Source organism: Podarcis cretensis, assembly GCF_951804945.1.
Source record: "Podarcis cretensis genome assembly, chromosome: 5".
NCBI lineage: Eukaryota > Metazoa > Chordata > Lepidosauria > Squamata > Lacertidae > Podarcis > Podarcis cretensis.
The window spans coordinates 2,965,695-2,988,602 of NC_137174.1; the positions used below are offsets into that span (position 1 = coordinate 2,965,695).

A 22,908-nucleotide genomic window follows, 5' to 3' on the forward strand; every position below is an offset into this window, starting at 1 on the left:
ACTCTCTATTCTGTGCCTTCTCTGCAGAATTAATACCTACACACAGTTCTGGCTATGCAGATGAAGAGAGGAATAATTATTTTGCTGTGCTTTCATAAGGCTAATTGCAGGGCTTAATTTATGCCAGAGCACATCAGGGCACAGTGCCACTATCTGTTTTTAGTGCCTAAACTGAACCCTGGAACAGTAAGGCACAAAACCAGATGGTCGTGGATGCAGAGGCCCATAGACTTGCCACTGTCTCCTCTTGCTTTCGATAAATGCTCTCCTAATACAATTTTGGATTTGTCTATCTACACTAAAAAGCACAAGTTTGAGAGGTTTACCACTATGTCCCCTGCTTTCTAGGCATGGGTCAGAGTGGTTTTCCTTTTGCCCCACCTCTTTTCCCTAGGAATAGCCACACTTGACCGCTGAATCGGAGCAAGCGTTGATCCAATTCAGTGGTAAAAAGCAGGTTTTCCCAGTGAAAAGAGGCAGGATCAGAGGAAGCAGGAAGAGCCCTAGGGTTTGATTGCTGCGGCAACACTGGGGAAAAGGGGTTCCAAAACACACTTGACATCTCCTTTTTCTAGAAATTAAATGCCGTCAGACAGAAAGTGGATTGAAAGCCTGTGATTACCCAGCCATATGCCTGCTATAGGGCCACTCTCCGAATGTGAGCCCCATCATAATATCCTGACGGTGCTGGTTTCAGAAAAAGTTTCCTACTAACAGCAATGTTCAAGGGCAAAAGTTTCATTTTCCATTAACCAAACGTAAGTGTGTAAGTGCCTGGTTGGGGCCGGGGGGGGAGGAGGAAAAGGAGAGAAAACATCCTGCAGTTGAATGCCCTGCCTGAACACAGGTGGTATTACAGAACCCCAACACAAGGCAGAAGGAAAAAGCTGCATAGTGCTCTCTAATACCCCAGGCTTTAATAGGACCTTTTTGTACAAGCTGAAAACGAATTCTTCAATGACAGCTGGTTAAAAGGTACGGGGGGGTGGAACTAAACAAAACAAAAAGGTATGTAGCAGAAAGTCTGTAAAAAGGCTTAAGGAGAACAAGCTGAGGCTTTACTTCTGTTTACCCTTTCCCCTAGTTCAGCCGTGATTTAAGGCTACAAGGAATATCTTGCAGAATGAACTGCTAAACTTTGGGGCTCTTTGCAAAGGTCTCAGAACCCAAGCTTAGAAATCAGCGGGAGAATCCTGCACGTCTAGTTCTTTCCCAGCCTGGTACAGCATGTATATTGTGACCATCACCAGCCTAGGCTAAAGTGAGCTAAATTTTGAGGGCACAGATAAATCACAGCCAAAATTCACCAGGGCTTAGCCCCAGAAACTGTTTTCTGTGCCAAAGCTTAGAATATGGTGGGGGGGACCCAAACAGATAATTTTGCCAACCATAGTTGTATAGGTGTTCCCTATCTACTACCCCATTTCCATCAGGCTCTGCCCTGAGCCCCCAAATGTGGTGGGGTTTTGCCCACTGATCCCCAAGACAATATCTTTGGCCATTTGCTGTGTTGCACCCCTTCTTCCCTAGTTAGGCTCCAGAACTTTAACCATCAGAGCTTGGGAGACCTGGCAACCCCAGCTGGAAGGGGAGCTTGTCAGGCGAAGAGATTGAGCCATTTAAGCAAAAATACCAAAGAGTGATCCTCATACAGCAGAAAGCAATGAGACAGAACCTGAAATGTCTGTTTACATATCGGTATATATTGTAAACCAATGGTATGATAGTCATCTGTGCTTACAAAGCTCCTCTTTGTTTCCCCTCTTTCAACTCGGGGAGCTCTGTGAGGATGGCACAGAGTGGCCATTCTTCAAAGTGGCATCCGGATCGTGGAATGCACTCCCCAAGGAAACCAATCTCTCCTGCTCCCCTGCAGCCGCCCTTGAACAGTATTTTGCCATCAGGTGAAGACATTTGTGTTCTAAGGATGTTTCCTGTGGACTGATCTGGCTTGTGGGGCATTTTTCACTCAACGGGCTGCTGCTTTTTATTGTTGGCTTTTAGTAACTCTTAAGTACAAGGTTCCCCTGGAGGTTGTTATAGTGGTACCTCGGGTTACATAAGCTTCAGGTTACAGACTCCGCTAACCCAGAAATAGTGCTTCAGGTTAAGAACTTTGCTTCAGGATGAGAACAGAAATCGTGCTGCGACGGCAGCAGGAGGCCCCATTAGCTAAAGTGGTGCTTCAGGTTAAGAACAGTTTCAGGTTAAGTACGGACCTCCAGAACGAATTAAGTACTTAACCCGAGGTACCACTGTACTGGTTTTCAGGAAGGATTCAGTTGCATTCTGGACAATATCAGTTTGTGCAATTAAAGTGGATTAAGGCACTCTGGTGCAGCAATCCACGGGGGGGGGGGGGTACACCACCACCTTTCACAGTTAGGAAAGTGAGGAGGAAATGCATTAAAATGTATTGTGGGGAAATGATTGGTTGATGGGAAAATGTATAATCTCCCAACAAATCAACTGGAATGGATGTTCAATAAAGAGCAGGCATTGTATAACTGCTGCATAAAATCAGGATAAAGGCTCAGTAAACAGGTCACCTGAAGGAGCTGTTTAATTTCAACTTGTGCAGGTGCCTTGGGTGCCATTTACAGTGGTTAATGCAGATAAAATGAACTACTCAAGATGTAGGGACTGCCTCTTCCCATGCCATGTGCTTCGCTTGCCCTCAGCATCAGAGATCTGATCATCTTCTCCTGCTGCTGACTGAAATTTGCCAGAGAGCCATGCGTGAAAGTGCTTTTTCAGTCTCTAGCTGCACCTCCATTGTACCTCCCAGGGAAGGAGGACAGCTACTGACATCTTTGCTGCTTTTCCTGGCTGGCAGCTCAGGGGAGTTTTGGAGAAATTGGTCCTTCGATCCTTACTATAGTTTTTCTGTCTGCTTTATTCCATTTGTTATCAGCTACTGTGGATGTCAAATTTTGGACAGAAACGTGGGGCAATTTTAAAACAGTATCTAAAAGTTTCGAGCCGTAGCCCAGTGTTGCCCAACCTGGTGCCCCTCCAGATGTTGGGCTCCAGTTCCTGAGCCTGGAGGGCCACCGGCTGCTCTGCAAAGCCATGCAGATAACAGCAGGCCTGGTTTTCAAAGGTTTGGGGTGGCAAAGCGTAGGGATTGGCATCCTGAGTGGAGCCCTTTTTATTCTGTTTAAGTGAATGGTTGCCATTCACTTCTGTGGGGAAAGATAAGGCCCTGGCCTTGTGGATGCTCTTGGTGAAGAGAGGGAAGCCTGACAGAGACGCTGCGAGGAGAGACAACGTTCAGGTCACAGAGAGAAATACCTTCTTCGGGAGCACCCTCAAGTCCTTCCATTGACCACAATACAATAAAGAGCCCCACCCATCACAGCAAAAAGCAGGCCAGTAGCATATAAACAAGGAAAGCAAAGAACCCCGTCCACCATTTTTACATAATCTTCATCGTAAACACAAAACAGCCCTCCAGTTATTTAACTGTCATTTTCATCAACAAACTCTGTTTAAGACGTGGGAGCTTATAAGCCTGCATTAACATGTTGCCTCTTGGCATGCAGCCTCACATTTCTGCTCGATAAATTATGAAATAAACCTAGATTTATGTTACAAGGATTTGGGTTGCTACAAGACAGGAAAGCCAACAGCGCCACCTTCAGGCTGAGCTACAAAAGGTGCCTCTCTATGTTGTGTGTGGCAGCTATTTCACCCCAGTGCAGCTTCTAGCAATATTTATTTAAGAAACTACTATCCATATAAGTTCAAAGCAAAAATACAGAAGGACTCTTGTTATGTGACCATCACCAAGATAACTAGTCCAACTCTTGCAATGTGCACAAAATAGCAGCCTGGTCCTGCCCAGATACCAGCAGCAGCAGCAGCAGCAGCGACAACGTTAGTAGAAATAGTCACATTCAGCAGATATGTGCATCACTTACACTGAAGCCTCTTAGGGAGGGTTACTGTTTCATTCTCGTTCTTGTCTTTATTGTGTGTTTTGTGTTTTTATCTTGTATTTTTATGCTGTGGACCGCCCTGAGATCTATGGCTGAAGTGTGGTATACACAATTAATTAAGAATACACACACACACACACACACACACACATATATATATATATACACACAGCATAAAAATACAAATTAAAATACAATTGCTTCTCAATAGCTAACCCCACCATCATCCTCAGGCTGGATGACCAATGAACAGAAGTGATTGGAGGTTTATCGTGGCAACATCTAGACAGCCACAGGTTTTCCTTCTCTAGAGAATTGCAGATCAACATGCAGCTTCTTGTGTTGTTTTTGTTCAGTAACAATATTACGACAATTTAGGAAAGAGATACACATGCTTGAGCTTCTTCAGCTTTGCCTGTGTACTCCATACATTCACTTGGTGGCACTGAACAGAAAAATATCATTGTTTTTCAAACAGGGGAGGCAAAAAGTATATTGTGATTTCATTTTTATTTCTTTAATTTGCTTGTAAGATGCCTTGTAGGATTTGTAACCCTAAAGGCTAGGTGTATATAATGTATAAATAAATAAAAATTAATAAAGGATGCAATAAGCCAATGTTTATTGATTATTTCCTTGAATTCAATAATAATAGGATAACTTTTTCCTCACCCACAGTGATGCCATCCATGTAGCGCTTGATGATGTCAAAGGAATCCCGCAGATTTCCTTCGGTGATGTCAAATATGATGTCTGCCTGGTTCCCTGGGTATGCTGGCGTGATGGCACGAAGGAAAATAATCTCTGAGGGGAAAGATACCGGAAGTAAGCTAAAAATGGCAACAATAAAACATTTAAATCAGTGCAGTGCAACCTATTCAGCAATTGCAAATCTGAAAAGTTAAAGCAGAGAAATAAGAAAGCAAGATTATACTTCAGGTTGTCTTCTCCTTCATGAGACTTACAGAAAAGTCTTGCTGGGGTGGAAGGGCAAGAGCTGCACTGGCCAGTGACTTAATACTGCAAGAGGAGTACGAAGATCCTGGAATGACAGGCCCTCATCCTGCAGCCTAGAGCAGGGCTCAGCAACCTTTTTCAGCCGTGGGTCGCTCCACCGTCCCTCAGACCTTGTGGGGGGGCCGGACTATATTTGGGGGGGGGATGAACGAATTCCTATGCCCCACAAATAACCCAGAGATGCATTTTAAATAAAAGGACACATTCTACTCCTGTAAAAACACGCTGATTCCTGGACTGTCCGTAGGCTGGATTGAGAAGGTGATTGGGCCACATCCGGCCCCCGGGCCTTTGGTTGCCTACCCCTGGCCTATAACCTACACAGGTGTGTTAATTAATTCCCTCCCTCCCATCATCTGCAACTCTGCAGAATCATCTTGCCCTGAGGGGAGGAGAGAAAAAGCCGTTACAGCACCTCTTCATTGTCTTTTCAATTTTATTGTGTTTTTTGTAAAACAACAACTTCAACAACATTTTTTCCATTTCATTGATACTTATTATGTAATATTATGTAAATTGCTTTTTGAAGTCGGCCTGAAGAGGAGTACAGTATATTAATACCTGAAATAAAATAAAACCATAAAAGGAAGCAATTTAGGCATAGGTCCCCTGCTATATGACTGCTGTGCTACATTCCAGCAGCATGGACATGGGGGGGGGGGCTAGCAATGAGTCTGGAGGCCCAGATGACAAGACCTTCTCAGCCTTGCTATGCATTCGGCTCTTAGCAATTCTTTCTGTAGGTGGAGCTTCTGGGATGTTTATACCATAGGCTACTTCTGCAGAGTGAGGGAAAGCGTTTACCTTCAGGCCTCGTGAAATCCCTGAATGTGGGCAATGAAATGACTGTGTGGGAAATGGTGTGAACTGGATCTAACATGCAGTTGACGTCATTCGGTCGGCAGGACTTAATGCAGCGAACAGTATCTGTCTTCTCGTGTCTGACTCTGAGGGAGAGAAGGGAAAGACAAATATGGAACATTAATTCAGTTGTGTCGCATTGCAAGGATCAAACAAGCAAGGTGCAATAAAGATGGAAATTCTTATTTTAGATCCTGATCTCACTGTGAAACACTATGCGTATGTATATTTTTCCTCGTCTCTGGGGTCTGATCTATGTTTCGGACATACATCTTACACTGGACTAATTCTAAAGGCAACTTGGGTAGATCCAACTACCACTGGGTCAGAAAAGCTACAAGTCACAAAAATTGTTTAAAGAAATTGCCTGGACAGTCAAGTCCAATGACCACCTGGAGAGCTTCTTCACCCTGCACCAGAATCCAGCAGAGACTGAGTCCACCATACAGAGCAGCAGCAGCAGCCCTGGGAGCTGACACAAAGCTTTCCTTATTCCCCACACCCCTCTTGGAGCCTGCCAGGCTTTGACCTGATGTGGGCCCCACCTTTGTCCTGCCTGCGTAGCAGAATTTTTGAAATCTGAAGTTGGCAACTTCCACCAGTAGGACTGGACGGTTTATGAAGATCTGCAGTTTGGTGAAGACCAAGGGAGAGGTGATCGGCTTTGCTATGTTCAAGTAATGAGTTTTTGGACTCTTTTGATACTTTATGTTGTCATAACTCCCTGATCCCTTGGGAGAAGGTGAACAATAAAATATAAATAGAATAAAGCTATGTATAGAACTGTCTAATTATGGAACAAAAACAAAAATCGAATGAAACAATTTTCCTACATTTTCTGCTCAGAACGGTTTCAGTGTTTTGGACTTGGCAACAGTCATCATTGGACTAGTGGCAAGATGAGAGTAAGATAGCATCTTGTTATTTATTGAAGCTGGAAAAAAATGGTCATGGCTGAATACCAGCAGGAAGCAATCATTTCTTCAAAGGATCCATAACTAAAGTTTGGGGGAAAGGTTGGAGTTGGAACCAAGCTGAAGATGTGAAATGAAATTGTACTTTTACTGGGAAGGGGGGGGGGGGGGGGCTTCTGAGGTTGCTCTGGGGTTTTAGTTGCAGATTTTATCTAACTCCTTTGTGTACAAGTTGAACTCTTTCCAGGTAATGTTGTGGGTAGCATAAGAATATTACAACTGAGCAGGTGTTAGCAGGGAGCCAAGAAGAATGGATTGGCTGCACGACTAATATGCAACCATTTCATTTAAATTTCCATTCCCACACCAGCACCATCAGAACAGATCTTTTTTAAAATGTTGCCAGCATTATTCATCCATAACCTAAAGCCAATTTGTCCAAAAAACTACTTAGGGTGGATTCTCATGAACAATTTTTAAACTGAATTCAAGGCACATCCACTCCCAACCCCCCCAAACCACCAATGGTTTTATGCTATATTGAACAAGTTTTGCAGTCAACTGCTTAACACTTGCTCAGATCTGAACAAGCCAAATCCAGCTGGCAGCCAAAAGTAAATAAATCCAGTATAACTTGAACTGGGTTTGCAAGAAACAAATAGAAGGTGGCAGTAGCATACCCTCCAAGTGTTCTGGAATCGCAAAAGCCATCCTGGCTTCTGATTTAATCCCAGGATGTGACTGTTTCCCCTCCCTTGGGCATCTCAAAGTGACTGCTGGAAAGCAGGAGAGGAGGACGGGAGAAGCTGCTGCTCCAAGGCCAGCTCTGAGGGGCAGGCAGAGGGCAGGGAGTAAGGGGGAGCCGAGCACAAGGAGTCTTGCTTTAAAAAATGCTTTGTGCATCTGCACCTAATCTTGCCCCTTTCTAAAATGTATTTAGTGTGTGTTTTTCTTTTTGTAAATTTACCAAAGAATAAAATAAAACTGGGATTAAGGGGTTTTCTCAGGGCGGTGGAGCATGCATGTGCCCTGCCGTTGGCGTAGTGGTGGTGGAAATGCTCTGCAGGGGGGCACAAACAATGGGGGGGTTGAGGAGGGTCAGTGGGAGGGAGGGGGAAATGTCCCTATTTTCATCTGAGGAGTGTTGGGGGGTATGCAGCATCAGTAAGTGGAAGAAACAAGGGTTGAGGGGGCCTCGTGTGGAGAAGCCAGAGCCCAACCTAGTGAAATGGTATAGCGTATGAGGCTGCTAACTTTAGCCCTTCCTTTTGGACCAGAAAGGGAAAAGGATATGCCACATCAGCCCCTGTATAGCAGGCGATCTTCTTCAGCCTCTGCGCTGGCCAGGCCTGGTGTAAACACGTAAGGACATAGGAGCCTGGCTGCTGGATCAGACAATGGCCCCTTTAGTTCGGCATCCTGGTCTCACAGCGGCCAAGCCAGATGCCCGTGCAAAGCCCATTTGCAATACAGTGGTACCTCGAGTTACAAATGCCTCAGGTTACAAACGCTTCAGGTTACAAACTCCGCTAATCTGGAAGAGTTACCTCGAGTTGAGAACTTTGCCCCAGGGTGAGAACGGAAATCGTGTGCCAGTGGCACAGTGGCAGCAAGAGGCCCCATTAGCGAAAGCACACCTCTTGTTAGGAACAGTTTCAGGTTAAGAACGGACCTCCGGAACGAATTAAGTTCATAACTAGAGGTACCACTGTACATGAATGTCCTCACATGTTCCACACCAATTGGAGGCCCCCTGCCTCCAGCACAGCCGTCATGGCAAGCAGCCACAGATAGGCTTTTCCTCCATGGTTCTGTCTCCCTCCCTTTTAAATCAGTGGCAGCGCCTTTCAGTCCATGCACTGGGGGGGGGGGCAGGGGAGGCTCCCTTTGTTTGCCTTGATTTTTCCTGTATATTCAGCTTCTTTGGATTACCTGCTGTTTTTAGAGAAGGAGAAAATGTTCTCCCCGTGAGGACTGCTTAAAGGACTTCTAAGCTGCCTTCCCCAAGTGGAATACGGCATGAAAGCATTTTAAAACAAACTGCAAAATTACAATTAAAATAATAAGGAACCACGTCACACACCTCAGCCCCTTGGCACCTCCTTACAGGTGAGATCCAGTTATGCAGACAGGCTTCCTCTTCTACTCCAGCAATGGACAAATGGGCCTTGTCCTTCTTCCTCAGTCTAAAGGATGGTCCAATCTTGATTTTAACATTTTCTATTTTGGAACATGGTACATTCCAATATTTTTCTTTCCTGTTCTGAACTTCTGCTTGCTACCTTGGGGGGGGGGTATCTTTCCCATTTAATTTGTTAAATCTTTCAAGCAAGGAATCATGTTATCATTCTCATCCAGACAGGCCCCCCAATGGTGCCATATAATTATGTCTATTTAAATGTTCCAGTTAGATGCAACATAGAATTATCCATCTAATATGATTTAATCTGGACTGCAGTATGTTTTTAAAGGCAACTAGATTAATATATGCATTCAGTAATATACTAGAATGCAGCAGTATTTTGCAAGGCACTGGGCCAAAGTCTTGCGTTCCTTATTTTGTAGCTCAAATAAGGCTTCGTTTAAAGACTTTGAAGCCAATCTAAGCTTTAGTTTTTGCTACTGGCTTGCTGAGGCATCGTGTACAGTTGACCATGCAATGAACCTGTGACCACATATCCATGGATGCACATTGTCCTTGGAGCTAAAGGGCCTGTATTTGCAAAGGACTGTGCAGTCAACAATGAGCTTTGGGCAGCTCTGGCTACCTGACAAGTATGCTAGACATGTTTGCAGATGCATCTGTTGCAATGGCTAAAATGTTTATGCATACAACTAAAAAAGTAGGCGGAGAGGAATTATTTAGGGTGTGTGAGAGAGGGGGGGAGGGAAGGAGGGAGAGGATATGGAGAGTTTGTGAGATGTGGTGCCATGTGCCTGAGGATTATCTGGCATCATATACAACATATGCATCCCATGAAATCCCATAAATATGGTGGGAAGCAAAAGGCAGCCGGCAGCAACAGTGAAGCAGAAGCAACACAAGAATGACTGGGGAGAGGCCAGGCAAGCCCCCCTCTTTTTTCTTCCACCCAAACTCTTTGGCTTGCAATCCTGAGAGAACTCCTGTCTATGATCGCAGCCTCTCTCTGGACCGTTGCCAGCAAGGTGGGAGCTGGAACAGAAGAGAAAGAGAAGCAGCCAGGCTGGTGCTGAGGCAGCAGTTTGCCTCCCTGGCATGTTTCTGGCTGCTCACGGGATCAGAGGGCAGAGTCTCTGTGATGCACATAGATATGTAATATTTATTTAACAGGATTTATATGCTACTTAATCATCAAAACCTCTAAGCAGCTTATATGAAATATACTTAAAAATTATCAGTCAACTCATATGTTGAAAACAAGCTGACCTAAAATATTTCAAAATATAGAAGTAAAAAATAAAATTATGAAATAAAACTACACATTAAAATACATGCCAAATTTGCATGTCTGGGTAGACTTGCCTAAACAAACAAAAATCCTGCCAAGTGCTGGGGGGGGGGGAATACAGTGAAGGCACCTGCTTAAGATCAATTAGCAGAGAGTTTCACAGTGCAGGTGCCGCCACACTGAAGGATTAAGTGGAGAATAAACATTATGTAGCATTTGCAAAGTGGTCATTTCTGTAGACACAAGCAGCTGAGTGCTCTCCTCTGAATTATGGATGCACTTCACTGAAATGTACATCCAACTTCATTCTCTTATGCTTTTCAATACTTTTTAGGACACTTTGATAGAACTTTGCTGCCGAACTTTGGCCAAAGTAGTCCTCTTGGTCCACACTGAAGACGTCCAGTTTAATGTATGGTCCTGATTTGGCCCAAGTAACAGAAGTGTTTGAATTTAGCTGAGACATCTACATGGCTCTGTCAAAGCAGCCTGCAGATACATACAGGATGTACTAAAGTTAATGGGAATTGTTTAACAATAGCATTTGTAACTGAAAGGTTTTCAGGGCAGTATGGTGAAAACTCAAAAACTGCAGTCCAGTTAACATCATTCAAAGAGTATATGTCATTGAACTACATGATGTTCTCTCTCACTATATAGCTTTGATTTCTTTGGCACATGGGATATCCTGACCATAGTGCACATAATTTTGTAGGATCTAGCCTGTGGAAATATTGAAAACATCCCCCTTTAAGGATGTGCCAAGAACTTGTGCTCTGTACATCAGACCTCCTTAACAGAATGCCATGCAAATACTACTACAAGTCCTAAAACATTAGTGGATTTGGATGTGTGCAGACATAAATTGAACAGTGCCAACCCATTGGACATGCTTTGAAGCACTTGCTAGATGAATGGTTACATTTGATGGGGCATAGCCAGGTGTGCAAAAGGTCCAAGAATTGCCAGTAAGTTAAATATTATGCATAAATGATAAAAGCTGGGTGCGTTATCCCTGGCAAAAAAGTTCTCTTCTTAAGAAATGTGCAGAATATTCAGGAAAGTTTTCCATCACACCTGTGCCCTGCATGAATCACTTTGATTCCAACAAAGCTTCTGCATAGTTTTTTCCTTATGTTGTGGTAATTATAAATAGGAAATGATATGTTCTGTTTGAAGGTGGATTCCAATCAGACTTTAGCATTTCACCTTAGGCAATGTCAGCCATAGGATTTAAAGGGGACTTAAAATAATTCAGGAACAGATTTTGACTACTTTGGGAGAGATCACCCAGCACCCTAATAGTCTCTGTCAAGATCAGGCTCATCGGCTGCCCCCAAGAGTGTAACTGGGGCAGCAGAGAAAGTCCAGTTACTTCATACAGGACAAAAGTCCATGGAAGCCTTTAACACTCCTGTATGTGCCATGATGAACTCTGGATTGCCCTACGGCATTTTAACTATAGTTCCCACACCTGATTCTTTCTGTGAAAATAGATCCCTAATTGTTATTTATGGGGTGCACTTAACAAGTCCACTCAATCTAGAAATGACACACACTTCTGAACTTCTCCAGTCCTGACTTACAGTCAAAGTCAACAACTCATTTTCAGCTTAGTAAAGACTGAAAGGTCAGCAATGCTGGATTTGCCAACTGGCATCCTCCCACCCAGGATGAGACACTGGTAAAGTTTACACACACACACACACACACACACACACACACACACACACACACAGAGAGAGAGAGAGAGAGAGAGAGAGAGAGAGAGAGAGAGAGCAAGCACACAAGCCCCATGCCCTAGCTACTCAATCTCCTTTGCCTGTGTCTTGGGAAACTGGCTGAGGAACAGTGTGGCTAAGAGCTCTTTGCCTATATCTTCGTTGGTGCTGAAGTGGTTAAATACAAGAGAGAATAGTTGCTTTTCCCATGGGTGCATGGAGAACAGGGGCAAAGTGGGGGGGGCTGCCAGGGCAATGGACCCAGACACCTTTTTAAGGGGGCACTGCGCATTTGGCTCCTCTTGCCATCCTGCCAGCCCTGCAGCGCTTTGCAAGGCTGGAATCTGATCTGAATGACTGCGATCCCAGCCTCCCAAAGCGGTGCAGGGCTGGTAGGGGAGTGTGAGAAGGATGCAAGTCATGCAGCCTTCAGTCCTAGTCTCACCCTCGCTTTGCCTCGTCCAGCGTGGTGGACTCCGTTCACCCACCCACACACCCTGCCCCACCCCCCTGGCACACATGTGCCAGAAAACCAGACTACACTGCTGGTGGAGAATGAAATAGCCCTTTGCTTGTGGCTTGGCTGTTACAGCAGAAAGCAGCTAAAGTGCCCCACTAAAAGGGGATATACAGGGAGTTGGGCACGCAGGATCTGAGCCCCCCACCCCTGACGCCACCCCAACTGCTTGTTGCCTATCCCTGTCTTCAGCATCTATCAGCAAAAGCTGACTTATAGGCAGAGCTCATCAAAATGAGAAGTAAACAGGAAAACTGGAATGTTAAAAATGCTATGGCAAAATGAGTGGTGACAAATAAAATGCAAATGCACAGCATGCAGGAAGTGATTTACCACTCAAACTTTATTTTTTTTAAATGGTAAGAAGGGAACCAGTGTCAAAAGAGAGAGAAGGGGAGCGGGGGAGAAACTGCAATGGCTGCCAGCATGCAAGGAATCAAAGCTGCGCAGAGACAAAGACAAACAGCTTGGCTATGAAGGTGGTGACAGTTCCGTGGCGGAAGAGCTGCATCTGAATCGTCAGAAGAAGATCTCTGGGCTCTGTGATCGGCTGCTGCATGGACACTACGTGGCTGTGGCTGCTGACTTTTTTGGTAGTGAAAAAGCCCTCCTCATTCCCGCTGATGATGGAGAGCTGAATTTTATCCCCTGGGACAGCACTGGTGGGGCCCATGCGGAAAATATCAATGGGAACTTGAATGTTGGTAGGAAAAGAGAGGTGATAAGAAGTTATTCTCAAGGGCAGGCTCTGGCATTCCATATTTTCATGACAAGGCAAGCGGTCGCAACGACTGCAAGAAAAGTGAAAAGACAAGGGAGGAGGATTAGCAACCATTCCATAAGGAGGAAAGGAAAGGAAAGCAGAGAAGCCAAGCGTATCTTGACTTGTAACCTACTGGCCCATGAAACGAAGGAGCAATCTTAGCTCAGTGGCAGAGTTTTACGCAACAGAGCTGGCGTAGCCTAATAAGCAGGGCAGAGCGAGCCAAATTCCAATGGCTCCAGGCTAACTTTGAAAATCCCTCATTGGGGTATGCAGAGCCCCTCCCATCTCAATGTGTTCTGAAGTGGGGTGTTCCATTTTCCTTGACTGCAGCCCCCTTTCCTTCATTCCACAGGTAAATCGAGAGTATGTCTTATCAGGTATTTGGAGAAAAGCAAAAGAGTCTTCAATCCGGGAAACCCCCAAGCATGGGCGTAGCCAGGATTTTTGTTAGGGGGGGCAGGCATTTTGTTGGGGGGAGCAGACCTTTTGTTAGGGGTGCAGAACTTCAGTTAGCTATATATTTTAATTGATGGGGGGGCAGCTGCCCCTTCCTGGCCCCCCCTTGGCTATGCCCATGCCCCCAAGGATGAAGCATGGGTGCAGGTCTCCCCACATCTGCAGCCACACTCTCACTTTCAGGAAACAGATACAAATATTATATTACATAGTGAATTACCTCCTCACCACAGAGCAACTGCTGACTAGCCCTATGCACTTAATTCTATTTGCGGGAATCAACCTGGGTCTGGGCTGTACCATGGCAGACATACTTGAATCTCAGCTTCCCAATAAAAAAAATAACAAATCAATCTGCATATAAAGCTAGACACCAAAGCTTAGTGTTATAGGCTATCTATCATCCCCCCTCACATGCTAGATTTGTATGTGAAGGAATTTCTCTTTTTTCTGCATAGAGGAACATTCAGTCGTGCATTCTGAAGTCGTATGGCCACAAATCCTGTTTGCCACTCCAATGAGAATCAGGCCATAGAATGAGAGAGGGGGCTTTCTTCCAGGTCAAATGGTGGACTGCTTATGGAGGCCTAAGATTGGGCAATATTTTGGGGAAAATAAAACTGCCTTGACAGCATTGCGAGAACATGATACAATTTTTAAAAACACAACTATAAAATGTATAGCTTATGGGGCAGCTTCTGCCCACCTCTCCCCACTCCCCCCCCCCCCCCCGTGTATAGTCATTAACTCCCAGAGTAATGGGTAGCAATCCTCATTGCAACTGTGAAATAGCTCAAATGATTCTGCTTTTAAGCAAATCTCTTCTCTTCTTTGCCCATGTAGTCAGACTTTGGTGATGGGACCATGCAATGCAGATGCTTCTGGGAATCCCCATACCATATTTCTGAATACGCCCCATGCTGTCCTTTTCCTGTGATTTAGAATAACGCTGGAAAGCAAAAATAGTGGGAAATGTAGAATGAAATTCTGCTGATTCTGAAATATATTGTTGGAAGCAGATTTGCCTGTGGCGAATTAGAACTGTTTAGAAATCATCAATCTCCTTATCTTATTGTTTGGTACCCCATATATTCACCACACACTTCATTGTGGGTTTACTTAAATGTGTGCTAATGATTCCATCCTGTAGCCACAAAGAGATCTGGCAGATACTGCTGGTTTCAAAGACCAAAGTTCAGGCCTAGGTCGTCCACCATAATGACTATAAGCGGCTAGCACTGAAAGACCAACCTGGCTTCTGGCTTGCATGGGCAGAGGCAAAGTGTGCCATGGGGACATGTAACCTCAATACTGTGGCCCAGCACACTAAAGCGCCTCAGGTGAATCCAAACCCACAACATTCTCCTAGGGATCTGCCTAGCATGCTGCTATTCCATGGGTTGTCTGTAGGTGTCACTGTAGATGTTTTCCAAGAGGGGGAAACAAATGCTGAGCTAAAAAGGCAGAATAGGATTTCATGGATCACAATACAGTGGCACCTCGGGTTAAGTACTTCATTCATTCTGGAGGTCCGTTCTTAACCTGAAACTGTTCTTAACCTGAAGCACCACTTTAGCTAATGGGGCCTCCCACGGTTTCTGTTCTCATCCTGAAGCAAAGTTCTTAACCCGAGGTACTATTTCTGGGTTAGCGGAGTCTGTAACCTGAAGCGTATGTAACCTGAAGCGTATGTAACCCGAGGTACCACTGTAGTTCCATAGCTGTCAACTTTTCCCTTTTCTTGCAAGGAATAAGGGAATTTCCTTTAAAAAAGGGAAACGTTGACAGCTATGAATAGTTCTAAAGAGCTCTTTGCAACATCGTCAGCCTTGTGTTGTAGTGTTAGTCACAGAAATCTGAAAAATAAATGTTAGTGCAAAAAAATACTCTTGGGTTTCATTTCTGATCATTTAGCTTACCATTTGGGGTTGGTTTAAAAAAAAACAACCACTCCCTCCCCCCCCACCCCACAATCAATGATTATACTTGACTTGATTCCAAGCCACAGAGCATGAATGTTTGTTGTTGTTTTTTAATGTTAAATATTGGGTCATTTATAAAGAACAAAAATTAACAAAAAATGCCAAATTCCTTGTTCTTTAGAGAGAGCACAAATTTAGCACTGTTGAAGTTTATTGTTTGTGAGCTGTGTCAGTGTTTGAATGGCAGACCACTGAGAGCCTGGTGTATTAATTACCTTGAAGTCTTATGAGGAACAGAAAATAGTATAAAAAAGGTAAGGTAAAGATAAAAGACCCCTGGATGGTTAAGTCCAGTCAAAGGCGACTGGGGTTGCAGTGCTCATCTCACTTTCAGGCCGAGGGAGCTGGCGTTTGTCCACAGACAGCTTTCCATACTAAACTGCTTCTGGTGCAGCGGGACACAGTGACAGAAACCAGAGTGCACAGAAATGCCATTTACCTTCCCGCCGGAGCGGTACCTATTTATCTGCTTGCACTTTGACGTGCTTTCAAACTGCTAGGTTGGCAGGAGCTGGGACCGAGCAATGGGAGCTCACCCCATAACAGGGATTCAAACCGCTGACCTACTGATCGGCAAGCCCAAGAGGCTCAGTGGTTTAGACCACAGTGCCAATGTCATCTTTAGATAAACTTACCTCATTTGTCTCTCTACAACCATAGTAATCAGAAATGGCTAGCAAGTTCCACAAATTTTCCATACACCCCCCCAAACCCCCACATGCTTCTCCTGACATTTTAGGTGGTGCAGAAGGAAGCAATTGTATTAGTGCTGTGGCCCCCTGCTCCAGTCACATGCACACATCAAGGGCTGCCCTCCTTTGGGTCAGGCATTCCTACAGCATTTCGTAATTGGCCTCTCAGCATCCCTGACGGCTGCCGCTCTCAGCGTCTTTCTTATCTCAAACCGAATGCCTTCTTCCCCTCAACCATTACATGACTTGGCCAATCAGACTGAGGTATGTGAGTCACTGGAGCAGGGGCGCCAGCTCCTGGGGGCAGAGCCCTTTTGGGTCGGGGGGGACCTATGTCCAAAATTGCAGAGGCAAAGCACAGTGCGGCTCCAGTGGCCAGCTCCTCCCCCCCTACTGTGGAGGGGCAGGAGGGTCAAAGCAGCCTCTCCCCAGTGGGGGCTCCAGGAGGCAGAGGAGGAGGAGCTGCTGGCCATTGAAGCCGCGTAGCCTCTCCATTCAGCTCCGCCTCAGGCCTTGCCCCCAATTGTACTCACCAGCTGGCATCTCTGCACTGAGGGCAACTGAAGCTAATACTGAGCCTAGGCAAAGCCTATGAAATTCAGGTGAGAGAGGGGTGAATACGGAGCCCCCCCGAAAACCCCGCAGGCTTGCATTAGCCAGGGTGGAAGATTAGAACAGGTGTTTGCATTAAGGTTACCAGATTTTTTTCAATGAATCCAGGGACACTTTACTTCCTTCTAAAATCCATGGATTTTGTCAGGGGACAGATTTGTAAATCCAGGGACGTCTGGTAACCTTAGTTTGCATTGCTTTCACTATGCCAGCTCCAGGTTGGCTTAGGTGAAAGGCACATGGATCAGGCCCCTCAGGGGATCCACGGGGACTTTGGATCCAGTGGTTCAGGGCTTTGTGCTATGCAGTAACTTTCTAGTTGTTTGCTTGACATTGGGCATTCCACCTCAACTCGTTGTCTCTTCCATGCAGCCAGGGTGCTGCACGCCTTCACTCAATGAACTGCACCACACAACTGGCAGAGCTCATTGAATAAATCTGAGTGCATTCTATACATATCCAGTCCCAGGGTTTTCCTAGCGGGCAAGAAATGAAGAGTTTGTGTATCACTCTCATGCCTTGCTTACTTTAAACTCTCTCAATACCAATCATTGTTAACCTTTTCTTAGCAAACAGCTTTTGAATTAAATGTTTAGAAGCAGGCAGCTACAATCAGACAAGCATATTATACTGGCAAAAGCATACTTCGGCGGGTATAACAGATGGCCTACATATGTCATCTTCATATCCATTGTTTCTCATGCCAGTCTATGACCCAGGATTGCAATTTTATCTCATTTTAAGAAGCATGCTGTTAAGCTACAGAATTCACTACCACGACAGAGTGTCATTCATCAGTGGGAACATAAAGGGAGGCTGCTCATTGTGTGGCTTAGTTGGTCAGGTTTGGTACTAGCACTGTTGTATAAGTCATAATTTAAAATCCATCAATACCTTTGCTACAGAAGCTAAAACACTTTCATACTGTCTAGGTAATATTGGAAAACCCAATTCGTTATTCTAATCATTTCTTAAAGTCTTCATATCAAACTTATTTGTTAGTAACAAATTTCTGTTCCAGTGATCACTGTTTTTTAGTTTCAAAAAGTTTGTTCGATTGTTCAAATATCTCTGGTGTCTCAGAAGCTGAGAAAGCCACCGGTCCAAACAAGGCTATTACAAGACATTGTAGCTGCAGATATTGCTGCTGGGCTGCATCTGATACATGTAATTTAGTTCTTAAAGCAGTATACATATAGAATTCAGCCTCCTCGTGTATTTTTCTGAATTATATGCCTATTGTGTTGTAACAATCAGACAATGAAAATGGATTCTACGTGCCCTAACTATGGCCAATAATATGGTATATCATTTTGATGTGGACTGTGCCATGTGGGTGTTGTGCAAAATTAGCCATGTATGAGCAGATAAACTGCCATGTAGAAGTGCCTGGAAGAATAGCGATATGATCCCCTTATCCAAAGGAGTGAAAACATGACAACACTCACAACATATGAACGGATTGCTTATAGATGCAGACTTTGTTGGGATGAATATATTGATATTTGGAATGAGTTTATACAGAATATAGTAGATGATTAATAATCATATATATGTTAGGACAATAACATTACTTATGTATCTATGTATGGAAGTGTACTTGTTTATATTCAGTGTATCACATTATATCTTTTTTCTTATTGTATTTTTATTTTTATTTGCATTTTTTTCTTTTCTTTCTTTCCTCACTTTGATGATGATGATGATGATGGGGACTAGCACAGGCTGCCTAATGAAAGAAAGAAATGTACTTACGTATCTCCAGATTTGCGATAATTTTCTGGGCATTCCAATGAAAGGCAGCGAAAACCACCCTGAATATTAAAGCAGGTCTCATTGTATGAGCAACTATGTGTTTCTGTAACACACTCATCAATATCTGTAAAAGCAGGAGAGGAGGACAGAGGATGCTTATTGTGAGGGTATAGATTTGGTAATGATGAAGTTTGCTCTGTGCCTCAGCTGGACTACTTCACACAAGATTGGACAACCCTCCACCTAGAAAGCTAGCCTATCGGAGAGATAGGGCATAAACTTCCATAGACTAGATGCAAGAAAGGCTCTCTTTAGTTGCCAGTTTAAATATAGGTGAGAGTGGAGGCGGAAAGAAAAAGAAATACAAGCAGGGTAGTCAAGCAGTCTGAGATTATTCCACAGTGATCATCCACAATGGTAGGGTTGCCCTACATCATACAGATTTCCCCAGACATATGTGGAATACTGCAGCCAGTAGCAGCGTCCAGGAGGAAATTGGGGAAATGTTGGGTGAAATCTGAACATATGGCAGCCTATGTCAACAGTGCCACTTTTCCTTAAAAATAGCTCAAAAACAGCATTCCCCCCCCCCCCAACTTTCTGTCTGGATATGGAAGCCCTACACAACAGGGATAATACAAACATCTTAGATTTGTTGTGCTATTTAACATCTGTAAGCCGCTCCATCCAAAGAGGGACAGATCTCAAGCTGAACTGCACCAAGCTTCTCATCGTTATAACAACATTGTGCATTAGTCATACACAAAAAAAACCTGCCAGTTTTGATATACCCTTAAGAAGAAGACAAGAAATTTCTGAATTCAGAAGGCCAGTGAAGAAGCATTTAGAGAACGAACTTTGGGAATGATTTGTCAAATGCGTTGTCAAATGCATTCGATCAAGAAGTTCTTTCTTTGTAACAGAACATGACAAAAGAATTCTGCCTTCTCTAGACCACAAGCTTCTTTCTTATGAATGTCACACTTGCACATCATTATGCTTTAAACATACCTTGACAGTTTCGTGCATTGGGGGCCACTTTGTAACCAGAGGAGGGGCAAGTACACTGAAAACTCCCCGGAACATTAATGCATCGATAGGCACAGATATGTCCTCCAGTGGGCAAGGCACATTCATCAATATCTGAAAAGCATATTCACCAATTAGCAAGTACATGAGAGACTGTTTACTGCCTTGTTGCTCAACTCTTACGCCTCTACAGAATGGATGATATAACGCTTGAGTACACATTACGTTTTACCTAACTAAACGATGGGTAAATTGGATCTTAGACTTCCATGGAACCAGTCCTGTTCCCCACTCCCCTCAAAATTCCAAGGTAATCAATTCAGCTAGCTTCAGCAGTTTCTAGGAGAACACTTCTGGAAGAATAGCAGAAACTGGAATTCACTCCCATTACTGGATGGCTTTAAAAGAGAATCAGACAAATCCATGACTACTGGCCCTGGCAGACAGGTTCTCTCTCCCGTGTCAGAGGCAGTATGCCTCTCAGTACCAGCTGCTGAGTATCCCAAATACGGGAGAGGGATGTTCTGGTCTTGTAAGACCTGCTTGCAGGCTTCCCATGGCATCTGGCTGGTCACTATGACAGCAGGATGTTGGACTAGAGGGGCCTATGGCCTGATCCAGCATGACTCTTCCTATGTTCTTCAAGTGCCCACGTGAGGGAGTGAGGCCTCCACAGAAGACTCTCCTGCCTGAACCCTTGGGGAGCTGCTGCCAGTCTCATTGGGATAGATGGACCAATGGTCTTCATTAGAACAGTGCAGCTTCCATAAGTTAATATGAGCCGTGTGCATAATGATTGCTACCCACCTTCACAGGTGATGCCATCTATGTCACTCAGCTGGTAGCCCCGACGACAGTAGCACTGATAAGAACCATATACATTAGCACACTCCTGGCTGCAGGGATTACTTTCGCATTCATTCAAGTCTGAAACCAACAAAAATTCATTAATGCAAAGCAATATTTTTTACCTTATTTGTCAGCAACCATATGAATTGTTGAGCAGCTGAATTAATTTAATTCCATTCCTTTCATATCCTGGCTTTCATCCAAGGAGTTCAAGACACCACAAAATGGCTCATCCATTTTTACCCTCACAACAAACCTGGGAGGTGGGCTAGTCTGAGATCCAGTGATTGGCCCAAGGTCATCCAGTGAGCTTCATGGCTAAGCAAGATTCATTGCTTGAATCTAGGTCTCTCCAGTCCTGGCCTGATAGTCTAACCATTCCTTCACACTCACACTATAGGGCTGCAATTCTATACACCACACCAGAATTTCCCAAGGTGGTCAGTATTAATCCCCTGAGGTCAATGAGGCTGTGCAGGGGAGTGAATAAAGAGTTAGGGGTCAAAAGGGGGGAAAGGGTGGGAAAAGTAGCTTACAAGATACAGTGTGATAAAATTAATTAGAAACTATGAGCCTCAGAAATAAAGGGTGTGGGCATGTACAGAGTGTGCATCCTTTAACAGTGAGGAACTTCTGTATTTAATAAGGTTATTCCACAATCCAACAGTATTCCTTACATTTTGTATTTTATGATTCCTAGTAATGGTGACTGACTAATAATAAATGCTGATTATATATCAATATTTCTTGACTTAACTTTATCTACACTCCTATGAATTTGGTTTGGGGTTGCTGATAACCTCATGAAGAGACCAATAAACTCAGACATTTGGGAAACCCTGCTGAACACATGCCCAGGAGTAAGCTCTACTGAACCCAATGGAATGTACTTTGGGGTAGGCAAGGATACGATTGCACTGTCAATGTTACCTTCACATGACCGCCCGTCAGTTGAAAGTTTGAAGCCCATCGTACAGCTGCAGTAATAAGAGCCAGCCGTGTTTTCACATTTGTGAGCACATAGGTGACCAGGGTATCGTCGGCATTCATTAATATCTACGGAAATAAACATGTCATTCTGAAGATTTCAAGAAAAGCATATAAATCAGAGAGTTCACAAAAACATTTTAGTCAATTTCTGAATGATTCACACTTCACTATAACTTTAGCTTGAGCACATTATTCTATCTTAGACCTAATTCATATTGTAGCAAGTCAGTGTGGTAGCTGCTGAAAAGTTGTATTCTAATATCAGAGCCAGGATCTTCACTGGCTCCCAGTATGTTTCCGAGCACATTTCAAAACATTGGTGCTGACCTTTGAAGCCCTAAATGGCCTCAGCCCAGTATACCTGAAGGAGCGTCTCCACCCCCACTGAACACAGAGATCTAGCTCCAAGCGTCTTCTGCTGGTTCCCTCACTGCGAGAAGTGAAGTTACAAGGAAACAGGCAGAGGGCCTTCTCGGCAGTGTGGCGTCCTCCCTGTGGAACACCCTCCCATCAGATGTCAAGGACATAAAGAGCTACACAACTATTAGAAGACATCTGAAGGCAGCCCTGCATCAGGAGGTTTTTAATGTTTGATGTTTTACTATGTTTTATATGTGCTGTAAGCTGCCCAGAGTGGCTGAGGAAACCCAGCCAGATGGGTGGGGTATAAATAATAAAATGTATTGTTGATGGTGATGGTGATGGCGTTGTCTCCATTGCTATTCTATGTTATTTCTGTTATTTTTGTTTATGCTGTTGTTTACTTTGTAATGCTATTTCAACTGTTCTTAGAAACATGTAGTGGTGTGTTTTAATGTGGTGTATGCCTTCCTGTGACTTCGTGGTGAAGTGTGGCATAGGAATGTCAGATAGTAGATTTATTGCTCAGATAAGCCCTGGTGTCCAGCCCACTTCGGCTGCGCAGCTCTGCTGGACTTCAAAGGCCACATTCCAAAGGCTCTGAGCAAAAAGAATGCAGAGCTTACGCAGCAGCAAGAGAAAGCTGCAAAAGCTTCTTCAGAGCTTTCTTCAGTGTGCTAAAATAAAGTCCACGCAGGATATTAGCAGCTAGAAGCAGTTTATTTACAGCAGACTATCCATTATCTATCACAGCGAACAGCATCGTGAAAACAAGTCCTCTCTCCTCAAAAGCGAAAGTAGAGAAAAAGAACAAAGACTGGAGACTCTCGGACATGACGTAGAATCTCCCCCCTCCCAACAGTGGGCAGTGCGTACACTCTGAGCTGTTTTAACCCTGTAAGCGCAGGTTATCCTCACACCCCCCCTCGCGCCGCACCACTGTGGGGGGAGTAAGTACAGAACTTACCCCCAACTCCAAACCACCACAAAACTCCCCATGACGCTGGAAGCTTAA

At 44.3% G+C, this 22,908-nt stretch overlaps 1 protein-coding gene across 2 annotated transcripts in view; it reads right to left on the reverse strand.

Annotated features, from left to right (window-relative positions):
• Positions 1-22,908, reverse strand: part of FBLN1 (fibulin 1) — a 57,563-nt gene that overhangs the window by 11,546 nt on the left and 23,109 nt on the right. Inside the window, exons 11-16 of one of the 2 annotated variants that reach the window (XM_079975196.1) lie at positions 21,474-21,599; positions 20,502-20,621; positions 19,677-19,808; positions 18,666-18,789; positions 5,763-5,905; positions 4,614-4,745 (exon numbers count right to left, since the gene is read on the reverse strand). In XM_079975196.1, coding sequence (XP_079831322.1) covers positions 4,614-4,745; positions 5,763-5,905; positions 18,666-18,789; positions 19,677-19,808; positions 20,502-20,621; positions 21,474-21,599 — 777 coding nt within the window. Of the gene's footprint in view, positions 1-4,613; positions 4,746-5,762; positions 5,906-12,726; positions 13,194-18,665; positions 18,790-19,676; positions 19,809-20,501; positions 20,622-21,473; positions 21,600-22,908 lie in introns of those variants that run through there. The other variant, XM_079975197.1, reaches the window with a different exon arrangement.